Below are 11106 nucleotides of genomic sequence, written 5' to 3' on the forward strand. Positions count from 1 at the left end.
AAAAAAAAAAAAAAAAAAAAAAAAAAGAAAATTATCCAAGTAAATGTTATTTCCTTCAACATAGTTACCTTAGGAGAAGAAATATTTATTCCAATGATGTGGTCATTGCCCAAAACATGTCTAGAACTCCCTTCTCAGTGCCACAAACTTGCTTCTCTCATATTCTGAAGCATGTAGAGTGCAGCTCTATAGGAATATATGGCTAAAGATGTGAATACACACGGGTTTTCATTATATTTTACCTATAACACATTTACACTTACTTCATCTTTTTCTTTCTAAATAATGAAAGATCCAGCCAGGCTCTGTGGCTCATGCCTGTAATCCCAGCACTTTGGGAGGCTGAGGCGGGTGGATCATGAGGTCAGGAGTTCAAGACCAGCCTGGCCAAGATGGTGAAACCCTGTCTCTACTAAAAAAATACAAAAAAATTAGCCGGGTGCAGTGGCAGGCACCTGTAATCCTAGCTACTTGGGAGGCTGAGGCAGGAGAATCACCTGAACCCAGTGGGCAGAGGTTGCAGTGAGCCAAGATCGTGCCACCGCACTTCAGCCTGGGCAACAGAATGAGACTCCGTCTCAAAAAAAAAAAGAAAGAAAGATCCAAATATTGAATGAACACTCTCACTTTTATATTAATGTCCACATTTGTTCATGGAATACTGTGTAACCCTTCACTTGACCTTAACTTTAGAAACAGCCCATATAGCACCTCAAATTTGATGTTAGCAAATAGCTATTAAAAATGCTATTATCTGTGTTAAGTGGAATTTTAGGTTTCATTGCCTAAAACCTAAAATGGAAGTAAAGTGGATTTTCTTGTCATCTACAGGAAATGTTTGATGTTATATTGGATGAAAATCAGCTTGAGGATGCATGTGAACATCTAGGGGAGTACCTGGAGGCATACTGGCGTGCCACCCACACAACGAGTAGCACACCCATGACCCCACTGCTGGGAAGGAATTTGGGCTCCACGGCACTCTCACCATATCCCACAGCAATTTCTGGGTTACAGGTATTGTCACTTTTTTGCTCATGCTTTTTACAACCTTACATGTAAGATTCTGTGGGAACTTGATTAGGATGGAGACTGGAGTCATCCTTAATCTGAAGAGGGAATTGTGCACATTATATTTAAAAATCTTAAATATTATCTAATTATGATCTATCCTAGAGAAAACTACCCAGAGACTGACAATTTCCTGAGAACTTTGCTCTCTGTGAATTTATAATGGATTTTACTTAGGTAAATTAACTCCTCCTGTGTCTAAACTCTGCTGGGAAACTTAACGCCTACTCAATGTACCTGCCCATTACTTTTTTTAGAGACATAGTCTCACTTTGTTGTCCAGGCTGGAATGCAGTGATATGATCATAGCTCACTGCAGCCTTAAATTCCTGGACTCATGGGCTTATGCAGTCCTGCTGCCTCAGCCTCCCAAATAGCTGGGACTACAGGCACATACCACGCATGTGGATAGTTAAAAAAAAAAAATCTGTAGAGACAGTGTCTCACTTTGTTGCCCAGGATGGTCTCAAACTCCTGGCTTCAAGCAGTCTTCCCACCTTGACCTTCCAAAATGTTGAAATTACCATCATGAGCCACCACTCCTGGCCCCTTCATTACTTCTTAATGCCACTTCTCAAGGATTACACAATAGCTAAGTAAGATATATAGATGCAGATAGGCCTTTCGACTGCCCTTAACTAATCCTGCCCCACCCAGGTTGCTAGGCCTGCTCTCTACCTTGCACAAGACAGTGTGGATATAAGTAGAGCTGCTCTGTTCAGAAACAGTAACTGATCCCTGAGTTTTCTCGGGGCTGTGCAGGGGCCCACCTTTGTAAGTGGCTGTGGCACATTTCTTTTAGGGAAGCTGAGGATGAACACAGGATCAAGAGGTTCTCTCTTCTGCTGTTCTGGTGCTGTACTCAGAGGGAGAGATAGGGAGCCAGAGACCTTATGGTACAAAATGGGCCTGCCTTTCTACATCAATTATTATTTACCATTCATCAAGTAGCTACTGGAATGTGGCCAAACCTGCAGCAAACTGAGGAACATGTAGTCAATTGAGCCCTCTTGTATGATGACGAGTTTTGTTTTAATGGATTATAATGATAGTCGTAATTGTCGATCATACAGAGTTAACTCTGAGATAAATGGCACTCTCTGAAATGCTATTATAGCTGTATTACTCTGTTACAAAATTGCATCTTTGTAAGCAGAAAAACTGCCATGCAAATGAATAGCTTTTGAAACTAGAAATGAACATGAAAAATGTACTATGGTAATGTACAGCACATATGCATGCATTGGGACTATTTCATGCCTTGTTTCACTTCCTGTGGGCTGATCTGAGTGTACATTACTACTGACTAGTTTGGATTGGCTCTGAATTGTACATTACGGAATGAGAAATAGATGCATGAAGCAATGCACTTCTGTAATGTAGGTGGAAATGCAGTGTTGCACTTTCGTATTGAATACAACAATCTTGACTCATCACTGCTAGGACATCCACCTAGAGTGGCCCTCTCTGTTTCATTAATGAGTTAATGTATTGTCCTTTATTCTGTGGCCTATTTCTTCTCCCAGTAACAATTGACACTTCATTGTGAGGCACCTGACTGAGGTTAAAGGCACAGTCTGTGACCTGTCAAATGAATTTCCTTCTGCCTGAATCTGAGTGTACTTTAGATGAGATGTGTCGGCCCATGATTTCACCAGGATCCTGTGCCTTAACTGATGTGACCTACCTAAACCGGTAGACACAAGTAGATAAATGTTTTCTCATAGTGAAGAAAAATGTTAAATAACATTTTCTGAGCCTTCAAATAAGTATCTTAAAATACTAATTTCAATTAATTGTATTAGAGGAATTTAGTTTATATTGGAAGATTATTTTGCAGGACATTTTAGTTGAGGAAGCAAGATTTATAAATGTATCAATTAGCTGGCTTCATAATTATTGTATACACCCTTGGAAAGATTATTACATTAATGTAGGATGCAGAAACACTTTATTTTATAACAGCACAAATAATAATTTTATTAAAATGTTTTAAAAGGTATAAGGAATACTCAGTTAGATCAAGGTGAGGTGTGTTACTTTAGAAAGAGAAACATTATATCAATTCAGGAGAGAAATAATAAATGCTATTCTGAACTTTATTTCCCAATAGTAAAATAATTTTCATTTTTGCAATAGAAATGGACTTATTAGACCTTCCTAAATATATTAAGTTCCATTTAACAGTTAGCTTTCAATTCTACATTTGTAATAGGAAGCATAGTCATTCAGCACTGTGGAATTAAACTCATAAACTATCAACACTCTGGCATCTTTTCATGTTGTGTCCCAAATAAATAAGACCAGATATTCTGAGCAGACCATTGGTGCATCAGAATGCCTTATTAAGTCAGATATTTAGCATCTTATTGTACAGATCCTATGATTTTACATACATTTACATGTTTAGATGAATGAAGCTGACATTATTTAATCAATGAACTATCTGATATTTTTAGAGTCAGCGAATGAGGCACAGCAACCACTCCACAGAGAACTCTCCAATTGAAAGACGAAGTCTAATGACCTCTGATGAAAATTATCACAATGAAAGGGCTCGGAAGAGTAGGAACCGCTTGTCTTCCAGTTCTCAGCATAGCCGAGATCATTACCCTCTTGTGGAAGAAGATTACCCTGACTCATACCAGGACACTTACAAACCCCATAGGAACCGAGGATCACCTGGGGGATATAGCCATGACTCCCGACATAGGCTTTGAGTCTGATGAAACAAAAAATATTCATCTGTTGACAATTTGCCATAGCAGTGCTAGGATAAACCAATCATCTTAACTTGGCTAACATAGCACAGTATTTACTGTGCTAATGGGCTGCTGTCATTTTATGCTAAGTAAGGGGCAAAAAAAATTACATTATGCCCTTGAGTCTAGATGGATATTAGATGCCCGATCATATAGATATTTTTAAGTGCAACATTTACATGATAACAGTACATTTTGTTTTCTTCATAGATTTAGACACATCAATTTGTAATTTAGGGTACTTACAAGGCACATATAAAATAATTTCCCATGCTGGAAATTCCAAATGACCAGTTCCAGTTGGAACCAATTTATAAACCAATTCCTGTTGGAATTTGGGTGAATTGACTAGAAAGTCTACTTGAGCATGTTGTAATCAATTGAAAAATCTGGGAAAAAAAAAAACTAATAAGAAAATAGAAATACCGATAGAAGCCAAATCCAGCTTTGGTATTTATTTGCTGGAAGCTAAATTTACACTTAAAGTTGGAGTGTATAAACATTTTAATATATGTTAATGTTGCCAGAATGACTTTTCAAACTTACCAAATGTATTGATAGTGCCAAAAAAAATCTCAGAAATCTTAATGCAGAAATTATATAGTCTCCTCAGATTTTAATATTTTTATTTCTTTCCTGGCACAGCTGTTGTATTCAAAGTGTTTTGCTTTTTGTTTAGTCAGTACTGTTAGCTCATTTGAGGTTGGCAAAAACAAATACAAACAAGCAAAAAACCTCAAAATATTTTCAGCAGTGAGAGAGAATAGTAAAGAGAAGCCCAAGCATAGCTGGTTATGTGAAATATAAAATGGGGTGTTGTTCTCCCTTTCATCAATCTGAGCACAACTACATACATCCAGGAATCTAAAGTCAGATAGTAAGGATGTGGTACCAATCCTCCTGAGTGTAATGCTAAGCACTTCCAGACGGGAATTCATCTATTTCACTTAATACAAACGCAGGGTCAGTATTTCCCGCCAACAAGATTGAGTATCTTTCCATTGCTTCTTTCAGTCTCTGTCTTTGGATATCTGAATGTTCTGGCCCTTCAAAATTCTTTAAATCATGCTAAGGATTTTGTTTTATGTGGACACACTCAACTTTGATATTCAGGAGGTGTTTTTACAAAATGACTAATTGAAAAAAGTTGAAACAAATGATTTTGAAAGCTTGCACCAAAAAATAAACTCAGATTCAGAAAATATTTGTTGACTAAAATTGTAGCATTTTAATGCAGAAAATTATAAAGAATTTGGAGATTGAGCTGCCTTATTTCTAATCAACACTCCTCTTCATCTTATTAAGTCTTCACCGTTTTTCCAGTGGCTATAATTATGGAATTGGTGACCTGTGTTTTATATTATCAAGGAAGCCTTAGATTCACTATGATCCAAGAAATTATTGAAATTGACCCTTTTTACATAAATATCTTTTAAAAAATTGCTCGTTTCTAAATGTCCACAGTGCATGCATTTTCTACAACTCCAATAAGTCCAGCCATCAAAGTCCTTTTCTGCTAGCACATGTCATGAAGCCTATTTTTGAAAATGATGATAATTAATTTTATAGTATCTTCTTTTCTCCCCAAGCCTTTCAATATTTAGGCACTGAAAGCATGCACCAGTTCAGTAATCTTGACCATGGAAAGAAGTTCCATATTACTGATGAATTATATATATATCTTGAACCCCATTACAACCTCACCACATCCCCCCTGCCTTTATGTTCACTATATGTACCCCATTACGAACCTGTTTAGCTGATAATGAGGATACCTATAATTCTGTAAGTCATTTCAAATATTTGATACAATTAAAAAATATGGGCTTAGTAAATTTTAAAAGTTAACATGTGATACTGGCTTGTGAGATTCTTCTGTCATCTAGTGAAGCTTATAAAACTTTCAGTTAAGACATTTTAAAAGAGTTATATCCATTAGGCACTTTAATAAACATATAACCTGCCATTACTGAATACTTTGTTAGAACACAGAAGAGCATCTTCCAGCAAACAAAAATATATTTATTACATGTACAGCACATACTTGCATGAGAGAGAAAACATTAGGCAAAACATTTTTCTATATGCTTTACTGGTTTCTTGTTTGTGCGCATTAAAGTATTTAATTGCAAAGAGTGCACCAAGGTGTATAAATTTAGACTAGACAGCTGTTCAGCTTTTTCTGTAGTAGCATTAACAATTTGGTCATTTAACTATTTTAAGATATTTACATTTTATGGCAGGTAGCTGTAACAGCATTTACATATATTTCCTAGTCATCAAGATTACCATCTTCTTTCAACTTTTAAAAGTCACTTGTTTTAAAGGCCTCTCAAAGCCTTGTTTTAGTCTTCCATGTCATGCCAATAAAGAGAGGCTCATTCGATACCTGTGCACAAAACCAATCTATCATTTACCGTCAGATGTCCATACCTGTTTTGCTTTGCATTCTTATTCAAAAGCTGACAATCTTGGAAAGGGTATAATGTATATTTTATTGATGGATATATTTAAATGTTTACTTTAATTTGTCATATTCTTTCCCCTTCCTTCTGTAATAAGTTTATCTTCCTCAAATAAGGGGATATACATCTTATTTTTTTTAAAGACTTAAGAGTTTATTGTGTAAATGATACTTAAAATCTAGATATATACTAAATGAAAAGTTTTATTTTTGGCAAGCACACCAAGCACCTTTGAAAAATACATATTCCATAAATACTTTGTTTTAATTAACTTCATTTAAAGATAGCAAATGATTATAGGCAGGAGAAACAAGTCTTTTACTGTTTGGAGGCTGTTTTAACTTACAGTATAAGCCACATACTAGAATTCTGTAATTTCAGTCACAGACATATAATATGGACTCAAGTGACAATGTGGAAATGTAGTTCTGGAAAAAAAGGAATGCAATTTGTCGATCCTGATGTTAATTCTGAAGGGTATAATGTGACTCTAATATTATAACCAACAACATTATGTTGTTTAACATTTAAAGCAACACTTAGAAATGTTTATAAGTGATGATTCTCTCTTATCTTTATACAGTTCTATTGGAGAGAAGGTTGAAATTGTTCACAATTTAGACTGATGGTCTTTCCTACTAAGAGTCTTAATTTTGTGACTATATAAGTCATTGCAGTTAGTCTTTAATGAAACGAATTTTATTAATGTGAAACAAATTCTGAGACAATTATTTGTTCCCTTTAAATGATCTGCTATTTAATTGTTGTTGTTGTTGCAAAATGTATTTTTGGAATGTTAACCTCTTTTCATACCTGCATACTTGAACTTGTCTTTTGTGTGGGGGCCTTAAAATTCATAATAGGAAGTGGAGGCAGTGAAAGGAAGTAAGAAAAGGAAATTATTCTAAAAGATGGTTTGCAAATTTAAACTCTTTAAATGAACATATCACAAAATGTTGTTAAGACCCAGGATGTCCATTAAGAATGTTTCTTGGCAACCTTAATTTGCATGTTAGTATGTATTTTCTTATTTACGCAGTTTTATTTTGGTATTTGCTTTAAAAATGTAATACCATTATAGAAATTACCCTATGTACTGATATATTTACTACCTCTTCTCTAGAGAAGACAATCTGTCTTTAAAGGGAAAAACACTGGTCAATAAGTAGTGATCAAAATTATCACTATTCTGGCTAACCTTGCTGCAAAACTAAATGCATAGAGTGTTAAAATATGCCTTCCCTTTAGATTTTAAACTGTTTCCAAAATGCTCTTTGACACCCTTTCATTTCTTCCACGTTAGTGAAGTTTTCTTTGAATTGGTCCACAGTTTATCATGAGGCAAGGTTAATTTAACAAGTAAGTCATCATAGGGAACAAAACAAACTGCAAGGGAATTGCCTTTGTGTGCAACTTGTTATAATATCCAGTTCTAAGTCTAAAAGAGAGTAGAAGTCCAGAGACTTTATGTTTAAAAGCAGCTGGTTTGCAAATTCACATTTTGTTGGTCCTTGACTTCTACAGAGACCCAGAGCATGACTTAGCTATTTACTGGGTAAGGATATGCATTATCTTGGACTCCCATGTAATTGGAATAAACTTCATATCAATGTTTCAAACAAATGCTGTGTACCCCTTATTCCTTTTATATTTCTGCCTTTGTCTTTTATGACAATGTTGCATGTTGTGTTTTTTTTTAATTATATAAAACTCATCCTTGAATGACTATATGAATGAAAACTTTATAGGAAATTATGTAATAAAATCTGTTTTATTAGTTTCTCATACCTTTAAATACTGTCAATATTTAAAATAACTGTTACTAAGTTACTTCCTCAAGCTGTGTCTATGGGGCAGAACAGTCCTCTTCTTTAAAATGGTAATCATAATCAAACCAGTCAGGTCAATCCAGTTAGCTGTTAGACAGACAATAAGGATAACCTTTTTTTTGACTCAAGCAGTCAAGTTAGTCAAAATAGTAAAATTGGCTTATATGGGCACCCAGAACTACAGCATTCAAAAATTACTTTTAAAGATTTCTTCTTTTATTAAAATGGACTTTCTTAAATAAAATACATCCTCTGATAGCAACTATCTCTTTTTACTTATAGATGATTAATTCTAAATGCTTCATGTAATTGAGGGACATTATGAGAAGACTAGAAAGTATCTCATCAGATAATCCTAAGGGCTGTAACTTCTACTTGCCATAAACAAAGTATAATTAAGAGTGAGTAGCAATTGGTTTGGGGAGTCATAGTTATGTATGAAACTTTCTTTTGTTTCTCATGATGTATGTAAAATGTTTGCAGAAGGATGGTAGAAATTGTTACTAATGAATTTAGAGTGGTTTGGGAGAATACACTGATACTTCCTCATTTGAAAATTATAAGGAGTTAAAAGGGGAACTAAGAACCAGTAGTGGCTGGCCTCTAGCTTTTCAATACTTTGTAAGTGTTCTTGGTTATGTTTTGAACACTTAAATTTCTCAACAAATGGCTATGTCTATATTTATGTAGGGGCAACTCTTGTCCTACTTGCATGCCACTTTCACACACTTTTAGCTGAAATTGGTGTGAATTCTGTATGCACAAGGGATGTATTAAAGATGTGGGATCATTAACGCTATATTGTTGCATACTATTTTTCATATGCCTTACAATATTTTCTGGGACATTATTAAAATGAAAGCATTTTATTGCCAAAATAAATCTATGTTGTTATTTATAATCTGCATTAGCAGTAGAAAATAATGTAGCAAAACATATTGTACAGTACAAAATTATAAAATATATATTTTGCCAATAATATAAAAATAGATTGAGGAGAAAGAAGCACATTTGTTATAGCACAAACTTATAACAAAATCCACTGTTAAATTTGGCAGTCATATTTTTTAAAAGTATGTTGATTTAGTTCTATCAGATTTACTTCATCTACCATCTTTTTAACTTGCTGCTTGATACTGTTCCAGCAATTTATTTCATAGCCTTGCAATCTGTGGATGTAATTTCTTTTGTTTTATTCTCTTCCATAAAGTTTATTAAATTTTATTTTGTGATAACACTCATACTATATTTTCTCTTCTTATTTCTTCTCTTTCAATAACAACAACAGAAAGTCACAGCAAGTGAGCTCATAGGGCTCCTCTGAATTTTGGACATGTTTGAAATTTTCGTATTTTTCACAGCCTCAAGTCAGAAAGATCAATAAAGATGTCCCAACCACAAATAATTATATTACTTAGGGATTCTTTAATTTGTTTTGTACTGAATACTACTTTGAAACATAATTTAAAGCCATTAGCTGTGTTTTTGTAGGGATGGTGGGAGGGAATAAAAAAAAAATGTATTAACATAAAACATACTAAAACAGAAATATGGCAAAATGATGTAAAAAGATTTTTCCTACTATTCTGAGGGCTGTTGAAATCCCAGGCTATTGCTATATCTCCATTGACAAAGTGGGATAAAAAAATGCCTTTGTCAAATAATTTTTTTTCTTTCTTTCTTTAAATTTTAATTATTTTAATAATGTGTCCCCTTTTATTTTTCCTATCTAGGTATGTGTAGCATTCTACAAGGCATGCTGGGTAAAATATACTATGCAAATGTGTACAGTGCTGCATGTTTTGTTCTCCCTCTGCTTTAGTGGCTTTAAAGAAAAAAATGTGGTGTTATTTTGTGAATAAAACATTTAACAAAGAAAATGCAGAGTGCATGCATAGAGTATCCTCATTTCTATGGATTTGTTTTATGGAATTTAAATGTGTACAAAACAACTGCATTACTTTTTTTCTTTTATATAATAAATGAAGAAACACTGAAACCAGCGTTATACCTCTCCTTTATATTATTCTAGAAATATATTGAGGAAATACTGGAAATCAGTAGGTAGCCTTTTATGAAAAAAAAAAAGTCTAAACATTTATCCTAAAAATGGATTCAATCAAATGACGATTTTCTGAATACTCTGCCAGGTGCTATGAGCGATCACAAAATAAGCACTGTATCTGGAAAGAGTTTATAAGTTAAATACACACACGTGTGAAATAAAATATATTAGAATACATGTGCAAAATAGGATTGAGTATAGAAAAATATACTAGATGAAGTATTGTTCACAAGTCATTCACTCCAAAATGATTAATATTGCAGTTAATCAGACATTTCCAAAGCTATCTTGTACCTATAAGAATTCCATAGTATGTATTCGGGGTCAATTGTCTATGTTTAAAGACTTGATTGGAATTTGACTTTTCTGCCATTGCACTGTATAGGCAATTCAAAAGAAATATGGACTGTGTTGATTATTATCACTGCATTAGGATTATACAGTGATTTATTAGAGTCAAGTTATTTCACAATTATCACATTTAATTCATCTGATCACCCAGGAAAGTAGGCAGGGCATGGATTATGAGATACAAATACAAATGAAGAAACCAAAGCTTATTGAAACTTCTCTCTCAAAAGAATTTTTCTTTCTTTTTTTTTTTTTGAGATGGAGTTTCACTCATGTTGCCCACGCTGGAGTGCATTGGTGCGATCTCGGCTTACTGCAACCTCTGCCTCCCGGGTTCAAGCGATTCTCCTGCCTCAGCCTCTTGAGTAGCTGGGATTACAGGCATGCGCCACCACACCCAGTTAATTTTGTATTTTAGCAGAGATGGGGTTTCTTCATGTTGGTCAGGCTGGTCTGGAACTCGCGACCTCAGGTGATCCGTCCGCCTCGGCCTCCCAAAGTGCTGGGATTACAGGCGTGAGACACCAGGCCCAGCCTAAATTCTTTTTTTTTTTTTTTTTTTT

At 34.5% G+C, this 11106-nt stretch overlaps 1 protein-coding gene across 5 annotated transcripts in view; it reads left to right on the top strand.

Moving 5' to 3' along the window:
* Positions 1-9368, top strand: part of CACNB4 (calcium voltage-gated channel auxiliary subunit beta 4) — a 273041-nt gene extending 263673 nt beyond the window's left edge. For 4 of the 5 annotated variants that reach the window (XM_017866079.1, XM_017866080.1, XM_017866082.1 and 1 more), the window contains 2 exons: positions 832-1017; positions 3531-9368. In XM_017866079.1, coding sequence (XP_017721568.1) covers positions 832-1017; positions 3531-3791 — 447 coding nt within the window. In that variant the 3' untranslated portion in view covers positions 3792-9368. The remainder of the gene's footprint in view (positions 1-831; positions 1018-3530) is intronic. The other variant, XM_017866083.1, reaches the window with a different exon arrangement.
* The last annotated feature ends 1738 nt before the right edge of the window (positions 9369-11106 follow it).

This window comes from Rhinopithecus bieti, unplaced genomic scaffold, assembly GCF_001698545.2.
Source record: "Rhinopithecus bieti isolate Rb0 unplaced genomic scaffold, ASM169854v2 scaffold_81617, whole genome shotgun sequence".
Taxonomy (NCBI): Eukaryota; Metazoa; Chordata; class Mammalia; order Primates; family Cercopithecidae; genus Rhinopithecus; species Rhinopithecus bieti.